The sequence below is a fragment of the Magnusiomyces paraingens genome (genome assembly GCF_902498895.1).
Source record: "Magnusiomyces paraingens strain CBS 517.90 genome assembly, contig: contig3, whole genome shotgun sequence".
Lineage (NCBI taxonomy): Eukaryota > Fungi > Ascomycota > Dipodascomycetes > Dipodascales > Dipodascaceae > Magnusiomyces > Magnusiomyces paraingens.
In genome coordinates, this window is record NW_022474069.1 from 2276188 (window position 1) to 2299118 (window position 22931).

Sequence of the window (22931 nt, forward strand, 5' to 3'; positions counted from 1 at the left end):
ACGTAGTTAAATAAAAAAAATTGATATTAATAATTAATATTAATATTAATAATAATTATTATTAGGCGGATGATACGCGTTGATTTGATTATTTAATTTAATTTAATTTAATTTAATTTAATTTAATTTAATTTTGTTTAGTTTTGTTTTGTTTTGTTTTGTTTGTTTACTTGTTTACTACCAAAAGAAGTTTTTTTTTTTTTTTTTTTTTCCCACTAACAATACCTCCCCCTCCTCCTCCTCCTCCTCCTCCTCCTTTATTTTTATTTTATTTTATTTTATTTTATTTTATTTTTTATATTATAATAAACCTCCAAAAGTTTTATATAAAAAATTCATAAAAAGAGAGTTTTTATTTATTTTTTGAAATATAACTTAAATATTCAGTTAACTAAAAGCTTAAAAAAAATTCAATTGTTTTATTTTATTTTATTTTATTTTATTTTTTTCACTTCCGATAAAGCCGTTTTGTATATATATTATTATTAAAATAAAAAAATAATAAAATAAAATAAAAATAAAAAAATAACAGCTTGGCCGCTTTCTGTCATTTTTTTTATTTTTTTTTTTTTTTAAATTTTTTATTTTTATTTTTATTTTTATTTTTATTTTTTTTTCTCACTGCTACCAAAATTTAATTTTTTTGTTTTTGTTTTTAATTTTTATTTTCCAAAATATACTATCACCATAATAATAATAATAATAATCATCAGCATCTTCATCATCATCATCTTTCATCATCATCACCACCAAATTTTATTTTAATTTTTAATTTTTTTTTTTTTAAGCGCGTTTTTTTTTTTTTTTTTTTTTATTATTATTAAATTTTTTTTTTAAAAAAAAAAAACATTTAGTAACAAGATCAACTTTAAAACTATTCTTTTTTCTTCTTTCCTACGAATGGATAGAGAAAACTTAGCATCTGCATCAGAATCTATGATAATCCCTTCTTCTATTCCTGGTTCAGCTTCTTCTACTTTTAGACCCATTTTACCATCCCCCCCAAACTCATCAACATCAACATCAACATCAACATCAACATCATCATCATCATCATCATCATCATCGTCAAAATCAACATCATCTTCATCTGGAATTCAAAAACCTTCTTCTTCTTCTTCTTCGTCGTCTTCTTCTTCTTCTTCTAATCGCAACATGCGTCACCATAACACTGTTTTCCTTTCTTATGACGACCTTCCGGATCTTTGGATGGAGCCCGAAATTGCACAGCTTACTCCTTCTTCCACCGGCTACCCTCTTGACGCGCCCCCGCCTCAAAAACTCTTACCCAAGATTAAAAAACCAAACGCCCATCAACGTGGCAAAAAACAACAAGGATCCGGACCCAATGGCTCTTCTTCAAATGGCATTGCCTTGAATCAAATCTCAAATGCCTCTTCTTCTTCCTCAACCGCTGTTGCTGCTGCTACTACTACTACTACTACTACTATTACTGCTGCTGCTGACAAGGCTGCCCCATTCAAATCTTTTGCTTTGCCCCCAACAGCTCTCAACAATTCAATAGCAAGCACTGATTTAAACAACTCAGGAGATCCTGAATCGGAAAACTTGGAATTGTATGAATATCAACAATATATCCCCTTTTCTTTAAAGGTTGGTGTCGAAAACTCTTCTTCTTCCTGGTCTTCTTCTGAGCCTAATAATTCCAATACAACAACTAATACAAATTCACAACCGCCACCCAAATCAGGTCCTGCAGGCTTAGATCTGACTCCACCACCAGTCAGCACTTCACCAACACCCTCAACCAATAATCAGGAGAATAATGTGCAACCTCCTCCTCCTTCTTCTTCTTCTTCTTCTTCTTCTTCTTCTTCTTCTTCTTCTTCTACTTCTTCAAATTTGCAGTCAAATGATGTTGAATCTTCGCCACCTTCTGAACCAAAATCTCCCTCAAATTTGTACAAAAATTACATTTCATCTAGAAGATCAAAACTCATTGTCAAGCTCAAAACAAACTTTACTGAAAGCCTCACAAATGGTAGTTTTGTCAGAAGCTCTGCAAAATCAGATCCCATTGCTTCAAAATATAATAAAAAGAAGACTATGTCTGCACAAGATCTTGAGGATAATGAAAATAACAATAAAACCAAATCACAAACAACAACATCTACATCCAGAAATAAAGATCAAAATATCAACAATGATTACTTTGAACCCTCACAAACAAGCCCCAATCTCAGCCACGATAATCACGAAAGTACCAGCAACAACAATAACAACAACATCATAAACAACAATCAGCTGACTAATAATGATGATAATAATAATAACAATACCACCACGACCAATAATCCAGATCTTATTAATGCAAACAATGCTGATGATTCTGCAGATTCACATTTACCTACAGGAACACCCCCGCCAGGTTCATCTCTTGAAGATGGCAGTGGCATTCATCATACCCATTCAGATGTTGATTTAACTTTGTTATCTTCTCCATTAAAACGACAGGCCGAAGATATTCTCAAGGGGAAACGTCCAAATAAACGAAGAAAGAATGCAGGGTAAGTTGAATACACTAACAAAAAAATATAAATTTATAAATTTATATCTAACATTTTTAGCGATGAAAGAATGACTCCAGATCATCCTACATCCATCCACACAAGAACTCGCCAACATCATGAGGTTGATGAGGCTGCTGCAAATGATGACTTTTGTGCAACTTGCCATGGTGCTGGCCGTTTTCTGTGCTGTGAAGGGTGCCCCAAATCTTTCCACTTTAGCTGTGTTGACCCACCATTGGACGAAAGCATGCTTCCAGAAGGTGCATGGTTTTGCAAGGAATGCGTAGCCAAACAAAACCCACCAAGACAATACAAACGCGGCTTGTTTTCCCAACTTTTATACCAGCTAGACAGACGCAACCCAATCCAGTTTGTCTTGCCAAAGAAAATTCGCTCCCGATTTGAGGGGGTCTCCTCAAATGAACTCGGAGAATACATGGATTCTGACACTAAAGTCTTTAAAGGTACCCGTTCAGGCTTTGTTGAGGAAGACCCATATCGCCTTACTGACAAGAATGGTAACCCTATTTTCTGCTACAAGTGCAAAAAATCATCTTTAACTGGAGGCCCCATTGCGCGCTGCGATTATTGCTCTCTCAACTGGCATCTTGATTGCTTGAATCCACCTCTCCCCACAGTCAAAACCATTGGCACAAAATGGAAATGCCCCAACCATGCAGATCACGCCTATAAAAAGCGACGGAAACCCAAAACAGCCAAAATCCTGGATACCGCTCTCCGTCGCGGCTTCAAAAATGACGGCAACATTGACGTCCTCAACTCTTCGGATGAAGAGCTTAATGAGCAATTTGCGCGTAGCGTACCTCTAAATGACTATTATGATACCCCCACGGGTATTTCTGCTCCTGTGCCAAACTCTATTTTGAAGCCTATTACTCAAAATGGTGTCGTGTATCGCATCCCAGAACGTGGTGTCAAACTTGACTTTATTCAAGCTGTTCATGAGCGCAACGCAGAGCCTTACCAAGATACTCACAATTCCGACATTTTATTGGCTCTTGACGAGCTTGCGACGCGTGAAAACAATGTCCGAGAGGGAGTCCGTAACCTGTGCTACTTGCAGGCCAAGGATAGCCCAGATGAGGCAACAGCCACGGCGCGCAAGCAGCTTGAGATTTTGATTGATGCTGCGCTTGGTAACTCTGATGATCTGGGCGAACTTCTTGTCAAAGATGCACCATCTCATGGGAATGGGAATTTGCACAGTGGTGGTAGTGGTGGTGGCAGTAGTAATAATGGTGGCGGCTCATTATCAGGCTCCATGTTACGTAAGGCTACTACTGGATCTCGGCGTGCGTCTCAAATTGCAAACAATAAGATTCACGCAGCAGCTGAAGAAGGTCGCTATAATACCCGACGCACAGGGTCTAGCTTGCGCAATGAGATTTCTGCTAGTCCAGAACCAACAGCAAGTCGTGTTTCTTCGAGATTGAGATCTGGTGGATCTTCTTCTTCAAACAATGATGGCAGTAATAATAGTGGTGGCAACAACAGTGCTGGCTACGACTTTTCTGTGACTTTGGACGGATATATGTCTCCAGAAGAACGAACCCATTTGATTGCCATTCAAAAACTGTTGAAACTCAAGGGGAAGGATGCTCTTATGGATTTTTTGTTACCAAGAGCTGATTTGTAAAAATTATTTCTCTAATTGTTGTTATTTTATTGTTAGTTTTTGAGTATTGTAAAAAATATATTTTTTTTTTTACATTTAAATAAATAAATATTAAAAAAAATAAAAAAAAATAAATGTATTATTATCTTTATATGAATTTGGATTTAGATTTTTTTTAAACAAAATGAATATTATATTCAAAAAATGGATAATCTATTTTTTTTTTCACTCGAGGTGTTTTTTTGTATTCAAAAAAAAAAAAAATGAATACGAAGCCAAATTTTATTCTATCTACTTTAGCCACTTCCTCAAATTTGAACAAGTGCCAGGTCATCATCATTCGCTACTAAGAAAAAAACCAGTCAATGCTCGATTGAATTGACAAAACAATTTACTTCCATCAAACAAAGGTTGTTAAAATAACTTGCAATGTATATATATGTATATATATGTATATATATGTATATATATATATATACCTATATATACTTATATATATAAAATGCGTCGTACTTTTTAATCAAATTAATGGAATTCCTGCATCACCCTTCAAAAAAATAAAATTCACTCACCTTCATGGTCCATATTTTCCTTCTTGACCATGCGAATTCTCTTTTCAAAAAAAAAAAAAAAGTTACAACTCGTAGTGGTCAAGTCGTAACCACTTTGTTACCACTTTTGTTATTATTTTATTTTTTTGTTGTGTGTAATTCTACCAACGCCTGGATATATCCTATTGTGCTAAAAAAGAACAGAAAATAAGACACACACAAACATAAACATAAACACATACCCTCCTTTCCAAACTCTTTAAAAAGTAACGCAAAGCGATTTCCTCGTTCAAAAAAATAATAAAAAAAAATGAAACAAAAGAGAGAGAAAAAAAAAAACAAAGTAATTACTTTATAAAGTACAAATCATGTGACAATTTGTAATTAAATTATTTATTTTTTTTTTTTTTTAACTTTATCAACTTTACCAACTTTTGAATAATAAATTATTATAATTTATTATTACCGTATCAAATAAATTTTACTCTTTTAAAATCTCTTTATAATTTTCTTTAAGTCAAAAAAGAAATCCCCTTTTATATGCTCTATGAAATAATCGTTTCATTTTTCTTAGTAATTAAGTTTTTTACTAAAAGAAACATATCGATAAAACTTAACTGAAAAAGTAAAAAAAAAAATTAAAATTTTGTGTAAATCATTTTTTTTAACATGGATTAAATTTTTTTTTTTTTTTTTTTGCAGGAAATTCATTTATATCACCCACACAAATTATTTTATTTCTTACAACAAAATATAAAATCTCTTTTTATAAAGGTACACTAATATAAGGATTCAAATTTAAATCAATTGAATTAACTATAACATATCATTTTTTTTTCTCAATTTGAATACCCCAACTTTTCCTCAACCCAACAAAGCCTCAAAATTTGAGGATGAAGTAAAATACAGATGCAACAAACTTTTAACATATATTTTTAAATTTTTTTTTTTTTTTTTACATTGTTCTGTCCAGCAGTACAAAAAAATATATATTCTCAATAAATAAATCATATCTCTCTTTTAAAATACCAAGTATTGTACCCATACCACCTTCTTAAGTGCTCTTTGCATTTCCTCCAGTACCAGACCCTCCAGATCCTGCAACTGCTGATCCCCCAGATCCTCCAGACCCGTTTCCTCCTGTTGCTGTTCCGCTTCCCGTAGTTTTTGCCGAACCTCCAGTTGCTGACCCTCCAGACCCACCTGTTGCTGACCCTCCAGTCCCATTCCCTCCTGTAGCACTAGAAAATGATGACGACGACGGAATGCTACTGCTTTTGCTGCTTGCAGACCCCCCAGTGGCAGACCCCCCAGAACCGCCGGTACCCGAACCACCAGTCGCCTTGTTGGTAGTACTTGTAGCACTTGAGGCTGAACCTGTGGAAGTATTGGTGCCAGTTGAGCCAGTATTGGAACCAGTTGAACCGCTAGAACCAGTAGAGCTTGTCGAACCGCTAGATGTACTAGAACCTGAACCACTGCTAGTAGTAGTTGCACCAGATCCTGTAGTAGCAGTTGCACCTGAAGAGCCACTAGAAGTTCCAGTTTTGGAACCAGAGGAACTTCCCTTATTGGAGCTGCTAGATCCAGATGAGCCCGACGAGCCAGTTGAATCATTAGAACCATTAGAACCATTAGAACCATTAGAACCATTAGAACCATTTGGAAGAGCCAGTGGAAGAGCCAGTGGAAGAGCCAGTGGAAGAGCCAGTGGAAGAGCCAGTGGAAGAGCCAGTGGAAGAGCCAGTGGTAGAACTCGTGGCTGTACCTGTGGTAGAGCCTGTGGTACCAGTAGCACCAGTAGCACCAGTAGATCCAGTTTTTGAACCCGTTTTGGAGCCAGAGGAAGTAGAGCCAGAGCCATAGCCAGAGCCAGTGCCAGAACCAGAGCCAGAGGAAGTAGAGCCAGAGCCAGAACTCGAATTTGAACCAGTTGAACCAGTTGAACCAGTAGTTGAGCCAGTCGAACCACTGCCAGTGCCACTTGATCCGTTAGTTGAACTATTCGTATTGGAGCGGGTAGACCCAGTAGACCCAGAAGACCCAGTAGACCCAGAAGACCCAGTAGACCCAGTAGACCCAGTAGACCCAGTAGACCCAGTAGACCCAGTAGAACCGGTTGAAGAGCCTTTTGAGTTGGTATTAGATCCAGTTGAACCACTTGTAGTACCAGTCGAACTAGAAACAGTGCCCGAATTTCCAGTGCCCGAACCAGAGTTGGTAACTCCAGAAGATGCAGAACCGCCAATACCGGTGCCACCAGTGCTTCCAGTGCCTGAAGCATTGCCACCAGTACCGTTACCACCAGTCACATTGTTGATGGTGGTAGAACCAGAGGTTCCAGTCGATCTACTTGAACCAGAGGTACCGGTTGAAGTACTAGTTGCAATCCCAGAGCTAGTAGTAGTTGCAGGAGCTCCTGTAGTACTAGTGGAACTTGTTCAACCTGTAGAACCCGTAGAACCCGTAGAACCCGTAGAACCCGTAGAACCCGTAGAACCCGTAGAACCCGTAGAACCCGTAGAACCGGTAGTTCCAGTTTTAGAGCCTGTTGATCCGGAAATTGATCCCAAGGAACTAGTACCAGACTTTAAAGTTCCTGAGGAGGTATTTCCAGCAACTGGAGCGGCAATTGGAGCAGCCACAGCTGAAGCAACAAACATAAGGTAAAGAGCGTTGTTAAATTTCATTTTTTTTTAGTTTAAAGGAATTAATTAACTACTGTTGAGTAAATAAAATAAACAGAAGAAATAGTTTATAGTATTTTTTTAAAGACGAAAAGTAAGGATTGAATAAAACTGAAAAGACTGTGATGAAAAAAAGAAGAAGAAGAAGAAGAAAAAAAAGTCACGAATCTAACAAAAATTGGTCCATTTAAATGGTTTTTCAAAAGCCCAGAAATATATTCATTTTATTATTAGAAAAAATTGCGTTCAAAAAAAAAAAAAAAACTAAACTTGACAAAGCTGTTATTATCCAACCTTCTTTTCATTAAGCTCTTAGACCCATGTTTAAGAAAGCCACACAGTCTCAAAGGTTAGTTTTAACAACTCCAACCCTTTTTTTTTTTAAAAAAAATTGATTGTTTTTAATAGCATCTGGCATAGATAGTTACCATAAAATTATCCAACTGAAAAGCTTCTAATATTGTACAATTTAAGTTGTTTTATTGTAACTTTGGCAGAGAGCATCAAAATTAGCAGCAGCACAATGTTTACGCCTTCAATGAAATCATAACGATTGAGTTTTTTTTTTTACTTTGAAATAACTACAGTTTTAATAATGAAAATATAAGACATACAAGAAAAATTGTTGAAGGAAAAATCAAAAACATATGGATAGATGAAAAGTCCAAGACATTTGATTAACTAAACTAGAAATAGTTGTCAAAATCAATGATTTACCGAAATAATAAAGTAATTTTTAAACAGTGAAAATTTTTCAATTTAGTTCAACTAAATAACAATTCATTAAGAAACCAATCTATTACAGAAGGGAATTTAAATGATACTTCATTTACAGCAAATAAATAACCCGAGATCTTCAAAGAAAATGATACTACTGAAATCTATCTTAAAACTAATTCACTTTAGAAACGATCTTTTAGCCTAGAATTTCTTTGGTACATTTAATAAAAAAAATACGTAATTATTTTTTTATGAGAGCACATATTTTTTTGCTTAATATTCAGTTTTCTTTTTTCATTTTTTTCATTTTTTTATTCAGAATTCAAAATTGAATATTATTGTTATTGAAATATATATATATATATACTATTAATATTAATAGTTTCTTAAATATTTTAGTTATTACATTTTCTTTTCTTTTAGAAATAACAGTTTAATTTTGAACCTTTACCGAGTTTTTTTATGAATTTACAGTTGCAATGTTTTAACGTCGGGATTCTGTGCATCTAAAAAAAAAGAAATAAAAATAAGCAAGCTTAATAAATCATCGCTCAGATATGCTTGATTTTTTTCTCAATAATCATTTAGAATACAAATAATTAATATTTTAGTCTTATTTAACATTTATTGAACATAATGTTTGTCAATTATTCATCATTAATTTTATTGAATGATATATTTGAATAGTTATAACTAAAACTAACCAGTTGCATAGTTGATTAAAAAAACGAAACTATTCATAATGAAAGTTCCTCATTTTTTCAAGCACAAAATATAGGTTACAACAAATTTATTCTCATTCAAACACAAGGGGAAAAAAAAATAAGATTAATTTCTTTTTCCCACATTTTTATTCTTCAAAGAAAAGCGCAGATCTGAATGAGGGAGCTCGCATTGTGGATTTGTCTTTTTCTTAAGACCTGTGTTAAAGGCTTTTTATTCAAATTTTATAACGCGGAATATATCGATAGAAAAAAAAAGATCTACAGGTATTAGTGCGCAATACACATGTACTGTGTATAATAAAAGGTGCAAACAGAACAAAAGAAACAAGGGCTCAGAATTTTTATAAATCCTAGTAAGCAAAACTGTTTAAAAAGTTAATTTTTTTTTATGAAATAACAATTTTAGTAAATTTCTTTCAAATAAAGTGATTACTTAATGTTTTATTCAATAAAGTAGTTTGCTTTTATCATTAATGCCAAGGGAGATGAAACCACCCAACTTATCTTGGGGTTGTAATTCATTATATTCTGCTCCAGAACAGGCAGACAAAAATAACAATAATAATATATATATATATTATCATTATGTTATAACTAAAAACAGTTAACTTGTAAGAAAATTTGAAGGCTATTTCATCTTTTGCTGCATTTGCCACGATGACATAAAACTGGAAAAGTATGCCACATGTTTGCTATTTGCTTTAAAATATCACTTAAAAGATTAAGGCAATAACAAATAATAGGTTGAGGTATTGATGAGCTAAATGAGTTTTGTTTTGAAATCGATTTAAACAATATGGAAAATATTTTATGATCACTTTTTTCCATGCATTTTATCACTCCGATTTCTTGCAAACAAACTTGTTTGCTTGTTTTTCATTACTTTTTTTATAGTTTTTTTTTCTTTTAATGCTGGAACAAACGTCATCGTAATAATTTATGAAAAAAGGCGTGAAAAGACACTAGGGTTACACAAAAAATTACCAATAAACCATGGAAGGTTCTATACCTCAGCGGATCATAAATCCGTTAGTGGAGAAAGAATGGAGAAAGAAAATCTAAAACAGAATGAAAGTAAGGCAGCAGCAGGAGTTTTTGTAAAAGAATAGGAATAAGAATGAAGAAAAGAAGAGGTTCTACGAAGCGCATGCGTGTTTAGTTATGCAGTGCAGTATTAAACTGGAAAAGAAAAAAAAGAAAAAAGAAAAAGAAAATTGACATCTGAAATTTGTCAGAATTATGCAATTTGTTAAAGATCAAAGCAATTCAGAGGCTTAGGTATACATTTATTGGTATTTAAAAAAGAAGTCAATCATTGTGTTTGGGTATGTGATTGCGTTTGATTTAAGAGTCTAATAAATTGCCTCAGGGTATAGTTTCTTTTGTATTGTTGAAAGACCTAATATTTGCCAATATAAAAAATAACAAACTTTTTTTCTTTCAAAGATTTGTGAAACCTTGAAAATTATTTCATTTAAAGACTGAAAAATATCTAGATATAGCTACCAAGTATGACCTTAACAAAACACTAGACTTTTCTCATATCTAAGCGCCAACTTTACTTGCTGTAAACATCTATTGATTTTATAGTATTTATTTGATTTTTTTTATATCCAATCGTTGGACAATCTGAATTTGTCAGTTCTTGCAATGCTTATAAAAAAAAAGAATACCAATCGTGGATCATCATTCACATGTAGCTTTGATAATAGTATTATAATGCAAATATATTGTTCTTAATAAAGAAACTTTTATGATAATTCAAATAAATAAAAAATGTATAAATACAATAAAGTGTAGAAAAAAAAATAAACATGAAAATGAAAAAGATATAACATAAATGAAAAGTAAATCTCTTTGTTTTTTTAGTTAACACATTAAGTTAACTTGATTCAACTCTTTTTAGCAACCTTAGGACTAGTCCGATGCTTGGGCGACATGTGTTTCCCTGCACCTTTACCACCAGCCATAGCACTACCGGCAGCGCCACCCATGCTCTGGAGTTTAGATCCCGCCAAGACGTTTCCTCCTTTGATTGACGACGTGTCTAGAGGATCAACCTTAGAGCTAGTGCGCCGCCGTTTGTGTCCGGCCACAGACCCTGTGGAAGGGAAAGTGGAGCTATTTGAAAGTTTGGGTGTCACTCCGGATGCCGCTGGAGAAGGCGCAGAGGCTGTTGGGGTTGCACCGGCTGAAGAAGAAGGGGTAGGCACTGCAACAGGCTGAGCAGAAGGCCCAGTGGTGATTGTTGCAATCCCTTCCATCCCTGCAGTTGGGGACATGAACTGCATGGTATTTCCACCTGGTCCCATTATCATTCCATTCATTTGTTTAATATTGAAAGGTCCTTGCACTGGACCCATGGCCATGCCGACCAGACCCTGCGGCGTTGCAAACTGACCCTGTTGTTGGAGCACCAAATTAGATATATTTCCGTTGGCCATTGGTCCAGGTGTCCTAATGTCACTTCTTCTGTCAGCCTTGCCATTTTCAAGACCTGCCACCTTTTTGCGGTCGGTGCCAGACTTTTCGTCACTACTTCCAGGAGCTATAGATCCGTTGGGCTCTGCATTGAAATTTACGTGGACGTTGGCCATTACGGGACCGCCATTGGCAACATGTGCTTTACCATTGCTGTTGTTTGCTCCACCATTATTGGGAGTACTGGAACCGCTATTGCTTCCCGCACTAGAGGAAATCTCTTCAATCTTTTTGATAGAATAGGCAGATGGGGTGGCGGGAGATGAAGATGCGCCAGAAACAAGAATGGCGCCTGGATTGACGGTTGATCCTATCTGGAAGGATTTAGAGCGTTGGAGCTGGACTGGCAACCCATGGATATGCGAATTAGACTGCAGCAACGTGACCCCAGGACCCATAGCGATTTGTTGTTGCTGGGTCAGCATTTGAGGGTTAATTATAACGTGTTTCCCGTTAGCACCTGTTGCAATGACTTGCTGTTGCGGTTGCTGCTGCTGCTGCTGTTGCTGTTGTTGCTGCTGTTGCTGCTGTTGACCAGCAGATGTTTGCAAAAACTGCTGGTATGGAATGAAATGAGGCTGTGAATTTTGTGCAGTGCCAGTGCCAGTGCCAGTGCCAGTGCCAGTGCCAGTGCCTTGATGCTGCTGTTGCTGTTTCTGTTGCTGTTGTTGCATTTGCATTTGCAATTGCATCTGGTATTGCTGCATCTGCTTTAATGGCATTGCTTGAGAATTTCCCGCTGTTGCAGCTGTGGGGGTAGAGATGCTATTTTGAGCACTACTGATTTGGGTATTAGAAGGTATTAGAGCAAGGGAATTTTGGGGCAGGGCAGCAGCCAAAATTTGCAAGGATTTGTATGGTCCTTCGTTAGACTGTTTGGAGTGCATCATAATGTCTCGCATGTGGTATAAGGTTTCCGAAACTTTAAGAAAAGTCAAAACATCCTCGGTAATGCCAAAGGGGTGAAGCTTGGGCTCAAAGGCTTCAGCAGCGGATTTAGTAGCGTTGTTTTCAAGAAACTTGAGCACGGCACTACGTTTGATGAACTCATCGTGGTCATGCGTTGTTTGTTCCATGAGCTCAATTTTCATGCGCGAGTTGAACACTGTGCGGATTGACCCGTGTGACGTCACCATGGACCCGTCATCGTGGTGGTATGTCACAAATGTACGTGTGCATTCTACAACCCAGCAATTTGCTCCGTGAATTGAGCGACATCCTTCAAGGTGGGTTTGAATTCTTTTGACGCCAGATTTGACAAAAGAAAGATAAAACCGGGAAAGAAGCGATGCCGGAAGCTCAAAGGCTTTTGTTTCGGTACCATTGTTGATTGAGAATTTGAGCACACCAGAATCGGAAAAATATTCGGCAATGCGTTGTCGCCAAAACTCATAATCAAATCGGCCATCTGACTCACTGTTGAGAGCTTCACAAAAGTTCATAAGCTTGAGAACAGCAAGTTGCTTGTAGAAGTGGTTTGGCGGGGTGAGTTGCACTTGTCCAGGAGGCGCGACTGCACCCACAGGTGCAACTGCCGTAGTGGCACCAAGAGCCCCTAGCTGCGCCATTTGTTGACCCGAGTACCGCAGCACACCATCAGGACCTGCCGTTGCAACTTGGGAGGCTCCTGGAGCCTCATTTGCAGTTTGAGTTGGGACCATTTGCATTGTAATTCCGGAGTTTGCTGCAACAGCGGCAGCGGTAGTCGCTGGAGTGACAACGGGAGGCCCAGCACCAGATGAGGGAAGAGTTATTTGTTGCTGGGGATTCATACCCTCTGGACCTTGGTTAGTTGCATTGGGTGTGTCTGAAGGAGCTTGTGTAACTACAGCTGTGCCAGTAGTGGTTGGTATCATCATTGGTGTGGAAGAACCATCAGTTGACGATAATCCTGTGGAAGCCGGTGTTGATGGCGCCGTTTTGTTTTTCGATGCATTGTCACCAGGCACTAACTTTATTGACGCTTGTCTTTGTTGTTGTTGCTGCTGTTGTGCGGGGCCTTGAGGTCGTACAATTTGTTGCTGTTGTAGCGGGGGTTGGGGATGAGGCTGTTGTTGGCCTTGTAATTGCAGCTGTTGCGCTTCATCCTGAGGTGTAGATTGATGAAGTACCATTTGTGGATCACCCTGATGTTGAGGAGCCATTGGTTGCTGTTGTTGGCCTTGCAATTGCAACTGTTGCGCTTCACCCTGAGGTGTAGATTGATGAAGTACCATTTGTGGATCACCCTGAAGTTGAGGAGCCATTGGCTGCTGTTGTTGGCCTGGTTGTTGTTGCGATATCATATGATGCTGTTGTTGGCCTGGCTGTTGTTGGCCTGACTGTTGCTGGCCTGGCTGTTGTTGGCCTAGCTGCTGCTGGCCTGACTGTTGTTGGCCTGGCTGTTGTTGGCCTGGATGTTGTTGCGACATCATCTGTTGCTGTTGCTGTTGCTGTTGCTGTTGCTGTTGCTGTTGCTGTTGGTGCTGTTGGTGTTGTTGGTGCTGTTGGTGCTGTTGGTGCTGTTGGTGCTGTTGGTGCTGTTGGTGCTGTTGGTGCTGTTGGTGCTGTTGGTGCTGTTGGTGCTGTTGGTGCTGTTGGTGCTGTTGGTGCTGTTGGTGCTGTTGGTGCTGTTGGTGCTGCTGTTGTGGTTGCTGTTGTGGTTGCTGTTGTGGTTGCTGTTGTGGTTGGTGCTGCTGTTGTGGTTGGTGCTGCTGTTGTGGTTGGTGCTGCTGTTGCTGTTGCTGTTGCTTTTGCTTTTGCTGTTGCTGTTGGTGCTGCTGCTGCTGCCGCTTCTGCTGTTGGCGCTGCTGCTGGTGCTGCTGTTGCCGCTGCTGGTGCTGCTGGTGCTGCTGGTGCTGCTGCTGGTGCTGCTGGTGCTGCTGTTGGTGCTGCTGTTGGTGCTGCTGTTGGTGCTGCTGTTGGTGCTGCTGTTGATGCTGCTGTTGTGGTTGCTGTTGTGGTTGGACCATCATCTGCGGTTGTGGGTGCTGTTGCAGTTGCAGTTGCTGCTGCTGGCCTGACTGTTGTTGGTCTGGCTGTTGTTGGCCTGACTGTTGTTGGTCCGGCTGTTGTTGGCCTGGATGTTGTTGCGACATCATCTGTTGCTGTTGCTGTTGCTGTTGCTGTTGCTGTTGCTGTTGCTGTTGCTGTTGCTGTTGCTGTTGCTGTTGCTGTTGTTGGTGCTGCTGTTGGTGCTGCTGTTGGTGCTGCTGTTGGTGCGGTTGTGGTTGCGGTTGCGGTTGCGGTTGCGGTTGCGGTTGCGGTTGCGGTTGCGGTTGCGGTTGCGGTTGCGGTTGCGGTTGCGGTTGCGGTTGCGGTTGCGGTTGCGGTTGCGGTTGCGGTTGCGGTTGCGGTTGCGGTTGCGGTTGCGGTTGCGGTTGCGGTTGCGGTTGGACCATCATCTGCGGTTGTGGGTGCTGTTGCTGTGTTGGAGTCCGAGAAGGGGTCTGTATCTGGGGATGAGCAGCCATACGGGGTGTTTGCTGGGGGTTAAAAGGATGGGTTTGGGTCTGAGATCCTGGCCGAGATAGTTGGCCATTGAGCAACGGCGACTGGTGAGGAGATTGATGGTGACCAAGATGAGGAGATCCATGAGACGGGTGACGTGACTGGTTAATGACCTTTAAAGTAGGAGGCGGGCTACCAGCAGACATTCCCAATGGTCGCGAACCCTGCTGAGGAGTAGGTTGTTGACCAAAAGGAAGGCTAGCTTGTCCAACGATCATGGGCGGATGCTGCATCTGAATAACAGGAGATTGGTTAGAAGGTAGAGAGCTTGGTGAAGGTTTTGGTGTTGTTCTGTGTTGCTGTTGTGGTTGCTGTTGTTGCTGCTGCATGCGCATTGGGATTTGATGCACTGGCATTTGTTGCGAAGGGATCTGAGTAGGAGTTGGCGGATGTGGCGATCCTTGCGAAGGCTGAGCCAAAATCTGAGGTGGATGTGACTGTTGTTGACCTGGCTGGCCAGATTGACCTGGTAGCATTGGCTTTTGCTGTTCTACTTGTGGAACTGGTGTTTTCACCTGCTGTTGCTGCTGCGGTAGTTGAGAAGCTTGAGCTGCTGCCTGTGCCGCTGCTTGCTGTTGAGCCATTTGCTGGAGCTGTGCCTGCTGAGGTGTCATGAAGACTTGTTGAGGCTGGAACTGAAATTGGTATTGAGGAAGATAATAAGGATGCATTTGCTGTTGTGGTTGGATTGATTGTGCAATAACCTGGGGGTGATTCTGTTGTTGTTGTTGTTGTTGCTGCTGCTGCTGCTGCTGCTGCTTAAATGCCTGAGGATTATTGCTGAGATTTGGGGTCATGCTGGGAGAAGCCTGAGGAGGCGACTGGTGGGACTGAAGGGCAGCTTGGGCCTGTGATTGAGTCTGAGGACCTTGTATTTGGCTCGGACCGATCTGACTGGGGATTGGTGCTTGAGCAGCCAACTGAGTTTGCTGTTGCTGTTGAGCTTGTTGTTGTTGTTGTTGCTGCTGGGATTGTTGTTGCTGAGGTTGGAGCCGTTGCATATACATTGAATTGAGGGCCACAGGCGCACTTGTTTGATTAGCAATATTAGCATTATTGGTCATATTCTGTGCAATCACTGGGGTTCCATTGACTGTTATAGGTCCTGCTAAATAGGTATACATGTTAGTTTAAAGAAAAAAATGGTGGGGAGAAACAAAAAAAATAAAGTTAGACAGAAAAAAGCATACCGACTGGCCGAGGTGCAGCTCCTGCATTAATGGACACACCTGCTGGTACATTAACGCCCTTATTATTATCGGAATTAGGGCCCTGAAGATTCATGCTGTTCATTGGTCCCGGGGTAGTAGGGGTGGGACGGTTCGGTCTGTGGGCGGCCGATCCTGGCGCGGTTCCAGATGAGTTTGGAGTATTTCCTGCACTTGGAACAGACGCTATCGAGGAGGCATTTTGTTGAGCCGGCGTAGAAACAGAAATAGAGTTTGGAGTTTGTGGGATCGTTCCTGGAGGGACAGAAATAGGTTGACTGGGCAGTTGTATCTGGAGACCCCCAGGACCTTGTAAACGGGATTGTTGGTTTTGATTTTGGGCTTGAGCTACTTGAGCTGCTCTTGCTTGAGCTTGTGCTTGAGCCTGCGCTTGAGCTTGAGCCTGCGCTTGAGCTTGTGCACGAGCCTGAGCCTGGGCCTGGAGCTGAGCTTGGGCTTGGGCTTGGGCTTGGGCTTGTGCTTGTGCTTGGGCTTGAGCCCTAACTTGTGCCTGGACAGCCTGAGTATGAGCTTGAACAGGTATCTGAATTGGAGTATTAGGCCCACCTTGAGGTTGGGCTTGAGCAGCTTGTGCTTGAACCTGGGCCTGAGCCTGCGCTTGAGCCTGCGCTTGAGCCTGAGCCTGAGCCTGAGCTTGTGCTCGTGCTTGTGCTTGTGCTTGTGCTTGTGCTTGTGCTTGTGCTTGTGCTTGTGCTTGTGCTTGTGCTTGTGCTTGTGCTTGTGCTTGTGCTTGTGCTTGTGCTTGTGCTTGTGCTTGTGCTTGTGCTTGAGCCCGTGCTTGAGCCCGTGCTTGAGCCTGTGCTTGAGCTTGGGCTTGGGCTTGTGCTTGAGCCTGTGCTTGAGCCTGTGCTTGAGCCTGTGCTTGAGCCTGTGCTTGAGCCTGTGCTTGAGCCTGTGCTTGAGCCTGTGCTTGAGCCTGTGCTTGAGCCTGTGCTTGAGCCTGTGCTTGAGCCTGTGCTTGAGCCTGTGCTTGTGCTTGAGCCTGAGCCTGAGCCTGAGCCTGAGCCTGAGCCTGAGCCTGAGCCTGAGCCTGAGCCTGAGCCTGAGCCTGAGCCTGAGCCTGAGCCTGAGCCTGAGCCTGAGCCTGAGCCTGGGCTTGGGCGGCCTGAGCAGCCTGAGCAGCTTGAGCAGCTTGAGCCTGTGCTTGGGCTTGTGCTTGTGCTTGTGCTTGTGCTTGTGCTTGTGCTTGTGCTTGTGCTTGTGCTTGTGCTTGTGCTTGTGCTTGTGCTTGTGCTTGTGCTTGTGCTTGTGCTTGTGCTTGAGCCTGGGCCTGGGCCTGAGCCTGAGCTTGAGCCTGCGCTTGAGCCTGCGCTTGAGCCTGAGCCTGAGCTTGAGCTTGTGCTCGTGCTTGTGCTTGTGCTTGCGCTTGAGCTTGAGCTTGAGCTTGAGCCTGAGCTTGTGCTTGTGCTTGTGCTTGAGCTTGTGCTTGAGTTTGTGCTTGTGCTTGTGCTTGTGCTTGAGCCTGTGCTTGAGCCTGCGCTTGAGCCTGCGCTTGTGCTTGAGCCTGGGCCTGAGCCTGAGTCTGTGCTTGAGCCCGTGCTTGAGCCTGAGCTTGAGCTTGTGCTTGAGCTTGAGCTTGAGCTTGGGCTTGGGCTTGGGCTTGGGCTTGGGCGGCCTGAGCGGCCTGAGCAGCTTGAGCTTGGGCTTGGGCCTGTGCTTGAGCCTGTGCTTGAGCCCGTGCTTGAGCCTGTGCTTGTGCTTGAGCCTGAGCCTGAGCCTGGGCTTGGGCGGCCTGAGCAGCTTGAGCAGCTTGAGCCTGTGCTTGGGCTTGTGCTTGTGCTTGGGCTTGTGCTTGTGCTTGTGCTTGAGCTTGAGCTTGAGCTTGAGCTTGAGCTTGAGCTTGAGCTTGAGCTTGAGCTTGGGCTTGGGCTTGTGCTTGAGCCTGTGCTTGTGCTTGTGCTTGTGCTTGAGCCTGGGCCTGGGCCTGGGCCTGAGCCTGAGCCTGAGCCTGAGCCTGAGCCTGAGCCTGAGCCTGAGCCTGAGCCTGAGCCTGAGCCTGAGCCTGAGCCTGAGCCTGAGCCTGAGCCTGAGCCTGAGCCTGAGCCTGAGCCTGAGCCTGAGCCTGTGCCTGTGCCTGAGCCTGTGCCTGTGCCTGAGCCTGTGCTTGTGCTCGTGCTTGCGCTTGAGCCTGAGCCTGAGCTTGTGCTTGAGCCTGCGCTTGAGCTTGTGCCTGCGCTTGAGCCTGCGCTTGAGCCTGCGCTTGCGCTTGTGCTTGCGCTTGAGCCTGAGCTTGAGCCTGAGCCTGAGCCTGAGCCTGTGCTTGTGCTCGTGCTTGTGCTTGTGCTTGAGCCTGAGCCTGAGCCTGTGCTTGTGCTCGTGCTTGCGCTTGAGCCTGAGCCTGAGCTTGTGCTTGAGCTTGTGCTTGTGCCTGTGCTTGTGCTTGTGCTTGAGCCTGTGCTTGAGCCTGCGCTTGCGCTTGCGCTTGGACTTGGGCGGCCTGAGCAGCCTGAGCAGCTTGAGCTTGTGCCTGTGCTTGTGCCCTGGCTTGAGCCTGCGCTTGCACAGGTATTTGAATTTGAGAAGGCTGATTTTGAGCCTGGGCTTGGAACTGTGCAAAAGTTAAGGCTTGCAGTTGTTGATTCGTAAGAAACATATTTTGTCCAGGAGGTAATCCAGAGGCCACCGCGGCCGCAGCTGCTGCTGCAGCTGCTGCAGATTGACCCTGTTGTGAGTGCAGTTGCTGCTGTGGCTGTGGCTGTTGTTGTTGCTGCTGCTGTTGTGGTTGCTGCTGTTGTTGTTGTTGCTGCTGCTGCTGCTGCTGCTGCTGTTGTTGTTGTTGTTGTTGTTGTTGTTGTAACTGAAGCTGTTGTTGAAACTGCTGATGCTGTTGAAACTGCTGCTGCTGCTGCTGCTGCTGTAAAAATTGCTGTTGTAGATTCTGGAGCTGTTGCGGAGGAATCTGCTGAATCTGTTGCGGAGAAACTTGATGAAGCTGTTGTGGCATTTGCAAAAACTGAGGCTGTGGTTGTTGTTGTTGTTGTTGTTGAAGCTGTTGTTGTTGTTGGTTTGGAGTGAGTTGCTGCTGCTGTTGGCGAAGTTGTGACATGTCTATTGATCCCGGCGAGGCATTAGCGATGGGGCCAGAGCCGAGCTGCTGCAGGGGGATCTTCTGCATCTATGCTGGGTGAGGGGAAGAGGAAGGAGGGATGAAGAGAAAAGAAGAGAGTGAGTGAGATAAAGAAGAAGGTTATGATGATGGAGTTTTTTGGTGGTGATGGTTTTGTTGGAATTTGTGGTGGTTGTGTGTATACTAAAGTAAAATATATATAGTACCACCACTAAGACTATGCTTACTACTATAATAATAATGATAATAAAAAAAAAAAAAATAAAAAAATAAAAAAATAATAATAATCCCTATTAATATTGTTGCTGTTCTTTTTTTTTTTTTCACACACACACGCATAAAAAAAAAGTGGATTTTCTTTTTTTTTTTTTTTTTCTCAGCCAAGTTTTGTTTCACAGGCTTTAATAGATAAAACAAATTGATCTCAATTGGTTTTTTTTTTATATTAAAACTATTTATTATTTAATTATATATATTAATTTCAAAATCTTTATTTTAAAAAAAAAAATTAACTAATGACACGCGTTTAAATAAATATATATATTGAAAAAAAAAAATTTTAATAATAATAATAATAATAATAATAATAATAATAATAATAATAATAATAATAATAAAAAAAGACCCTGTCTGCTGTTTTTCTGTGTGATATGCTACGTAGCACGCTTCTAGTCGGATGCATGTGGCCGGCCGGGTAACGAAGCTTAAATTTTTGTTGTTGACTGGCTGGAAAAAAAAAAACTTTTATTTTAAGGAACTTCCATCGCCGAAAATATCACAGATATTTAATATTAGGGTTGAGGTTAGGGTTAATGCCTATTATTTTTTTTTTTTTAAAAAAGCCTAAATCTTTAATTTTTTTTAGCTCAACAAACGACTCCTCCAACAAAAGAAGTATCTTTATTCTTTGCGGGACACTCAGTCCGCCTAAAAAATTAGAAGTTATTATTATTATGATTATTTTTACTATTATTATTATAATTATCTTCAATCATATAAACAAATAAACAAATAAACAAATAAACAAATAAACAAATAAACAAATAAATCAAGAAATAAAGAAATTGGAAACATTCCCACCAATGACTGTCTATTTAGGATCAGCAGTGGCTGACCAGAAAGATTCGGGCAAGGCAAAATCTCGTGATTCGGGCCATCAACAACAAAAGGAAAAGTACCTCAACCATGGCCGAGTCTCCGGATTTAACAATGAACTGCTCTACCGATCATCTACAATCGATTCTCTCCATGATCCTGAAGACGATTGGACTCCTTCTACCTTTCGTTTTTCTCGTGATGGTTCAGGCAAAAGACCCAAAGATTTATCTTCATCTTTGTCTTCAAAAAATAATGAAATTTACAAATACATGGATGCAGAGGATCTCAAAACTTATAATAAAAGAATTCAGCTAATTCCTATCACTCAAACTCGTCGTGGCCAGAGTCTTGGAGGTTATGTTTTAAGTGGTAGTGGTGACAGTGTAACATCTTTGTCAACTAGCACACTAACAGCCCCTGAATCTGCACGGTTGGAATGGTCACTGGCCGCACAAATTGAAAACAGGCAAGCTTCTTCTTCGATCGGGAAAAAAAAAGAAGAAAATAAAGAAGGGGCTAATGGAACTAACACAGTGTCGGATCCTGGAACGTTGTTTTTGTTTGGTCATCTACGCGCCGAGGCAGACAAAAGAGGCGTTGATTCAGGTGCCACGCTGGCCATGGCTACTACTTCTTCTTCAGTTATTAAAAGTAATCCAAGCACTGACACTGGTTATGCTCCTACCCGACCATCAAAACCTCCCACAAAACCAATAAGGAAACCATTGTCCATTAACAATGACTATGAACAAGAAGAATCTGTTCTACCGACATTTAAGAAAACAAAGAAACGGCGCGTTAATATGAAGCTTGCAGTATCGGCTGCCTCAACCAATGATTATTACGAAAATGAAGACGAGGCTGGCCCAAGCTTGTTACCAAAGAAGAGTAACATCAAACATCAACAAAAAAATAACTCCTCCATTGTTCAGTCTCGCATTAAACCTGCAGAGAATGCAGAAGGTTCCAAGTTGGTCGTGCCACAGTTTGTCAAAGTCAAGCATCTGGTTCACGAAAATCAAAGTAGTGGCAGTGAAAGCCCTCAACCTATTGTTTACGGTTGTTTTGTACGGGATGACGATTTGTCGTCTTTTAGAGATATCAATATTTGGTCTTTGTCATCATTACAGAGAACCTATCAATATGTCCCTAAATATTTGGCTACAGAAGAGACTGTACCTCCAATGGTACCCGCGGGGGGGTCTTTTGAGCTTACTAGTTCGGCAATTGGTGGATGCTCTTCATCTAGTGTAAAAAATGAGAAAAGTGATGGAGATCAATCTCTTACTATTATTAATAAAATGACAGAAGAAGAAAGGCCAGAAAAAAGAAGGCCTAAAAGGGCGTCAAGGTGGGACGTCAAACCTCCAGTTTTTAACTGTGGGCCAGGTCTCGAGGATAAAAGTGCTACAACTAATACTGTAGCAAAGGTTAACGCAGATAAGCTTAGTGGTAGCCAAGAGAAGAATCTGCAATCGTCCTCATTGCAGTTTCAGCAGGCTGAAATATTACAACACCAACAACACCAACAACCTTTAAAAGTTCTCTCGGTATTCCCGCCGCACTACAATGCTAACTCACAAAACCAACAAAACCTAATGCATCAGAGCCAGCCGCGCCCCACTGTCCCCAGGATTTCAATGGCTGGAGCAATGGCCGCCCTCCAAAATAGCTTTAATGCTCAAAGCGTTACTACCCTATATGATGAAGATACTCATGGTGCCCAGAGTAATTTTAACAAACGTGAAGAAAAAGATATTTATGATGGAAAAGCTAAAGAGTACCGATATGAAATGTTTTTAAAACATAACGCAGGATTGGCCAATTATTATGCAGACCCTTATGTTGATGTAATGCTCAGGGGATGGTCCGAAACTCAAATTGCAGCCGAACTTAATGCGTTTGTCCAACAAGCAACTGGTCAATCCTCTTCTTCTTCTTCAAACACCGACTCTAAACGTGCAATTGTGTTTACAGCAGCAGCTTCTGCAACAGGAGCTATTAAAGAGGAAAATGACCGCGACCAAGCTCAGGAAATAATTCCGGAACAAACAACCCGCAGCGTCTCAACTTGGGCCCCAGACCCGCTACTTTGTAAACGGTTTGGTGTGGCTGTCCCGCACTCGGATAATGAATCATTTCACACTTCAAGGGATACTGATTCCGGGACCAGGTACAAACACGCGGCCTCAAGAAACGGGCGCAAAAATAAGTATCAGGAAGAAGAGAAAGAAAAAGAAGAACGTAGCAACGGAAATAACAGTCGGAATCGTAGGGGACAATCCACAGCACGCGAAATGTTGGTATCCCAACCGCCAGCAAACAAAAAAGGAACAGTAGGCGCGTCAGGGACGGTGCTTATTGATTTGTATCACAATGCACGGTTGAGCGTGCCACGGGCGGCTCGCTGGCTCTATGCTGCCATTTTTAATCCGCTTAACTTGTAAATAAATGAGTAACTATTAAATGAAAACAAATTGATTAAAAAAAAAAAAAACAATTACAAAACATGTTGTGAGAATTAAGTGAATAAAAAAAAACATTTATGCTAAGCTTTAAAAAGTAATGTAACCAGTGTATACCGAAAAACGGCCGTTGCAAGTTTCTGCTTTCAAAGAAATAAAACAAAAAAAAAACTTGAACACTTTTGTCCCAGTCCATTAATAACCAAAGAGGAAATTTTTTAACGTATCCTTATGGTTTAAATGTTAATTTTT

The 22931-nt window shown here is 41.2% G+C and overlaps 6 protein-coding genes across 6 annotated transcripts; 3 read left to right on the top strand and 3 right to left on the bottom strand.

Annotated features, from left to right (window-relative positions):
* Positions 1-900: 900 nt before the first annotated feature.
* Positions 901-4188, top strand: SAPINGB_P004016 (uncharacterized protein; the record flags this gene model as incomplete). Its single annotated transcript, XM_031998731.1, has 2 exons — positions 901-2528; positions 2589-4188. 2 exons carry the CDS (start codon positions 901-903, stop codon positions 4186-4188), a joined length of 3228 nt encoding a protein of 1075 aa, XP_031854622.1.
* Positions 4189-5772: 1584 nt separating this feature from the next.
* SAPINGB_P004017 (uncharacterized protein) lies at positions 5773-7408 on the bottom strand (the record flags this gene model as incomplete). Its single annotated transcript, XM_031998732.1, has 3 exons — positions 5773-6298; positions 6378-7137; positions 7192-7408. The coding sequence occupies 3 exons, from the start codon at positions 7406-7408 to the stop codon at positions 5773-5775; spliced, it is 1503 nt and encodes a 500-aa protein (XP_031854623.1).
* Positions 7409-10742: 3334 nt separating this feature from the next.
* On the bottom strand, positions 10743-13190 carry SAPINGB_P004018 (uncharacterized protein; the record flags this gene model as incomplete). Its single annotated transcript, XM_031998733.1, has 1 exon — positions 10743-13190. One exon carries the CDS (start codon positions 13188-13190, stop codon positions 10743-10745), a length of 2448 nt encoding a protein of 815 aa, XP_031854624.1.
* Positions 13191-13261: 71 nt separating this feature from the next.
* On the top strand, positions 13262-14806 carry SAPINGB_P004019 (uncharacterized protein; the record flags this gene model as incomplete). Its single annotated transcript, XM_031998734.1, has 2 exons — positions 13262-13423; positions 13532-14806. The coding sequence occupies 2 exons, from the start codon at positions 13262-13264 to the stop codon at positions 14804-14806; spliced, it is 1437 nt and encodes a 478-aa protein (XP_031854625.1).
* Positions 14807-14925: 119 nt separating this feature from the next.
* On the bottom strand, positions 14926-19164 carry SAPINGB_P004020 (uncharacterized protein; the record flags this gene model as incomplete). The annotated part of the gene is made up of 3 exons (XM_031998735.1): positions 14926-14933; positions 14984-15928; positions 16011-19164. The coding sequence occupies 3 exons, from the start codon at positions 19162-19164 to the stop codon at positions 14926-14928; spliced, it is 4107 nt and encodes a 1368-aa protein (XP_031854626.1).
* A 1034-nt stretch (positions 19165-20198) lies between these two features.
* Positions 20199-22661, top strand: SAPINGB_P004021 (uncharacterized protein; the record flags this gene model as incomplete). The annotated part of the gene is made up of 1 exon (XM_031998736.1): positions 20199-22661. The coding sequence occupies one exon, from the start codon at positions 20199-20201 to the stop codon at positions 22659-22661; it is 2463 nt and encodes an 820-aa protein (XP_031854627.1).
* Between the last annotated feature and the right edge of the window lie 270 nt (positions 22662-22931).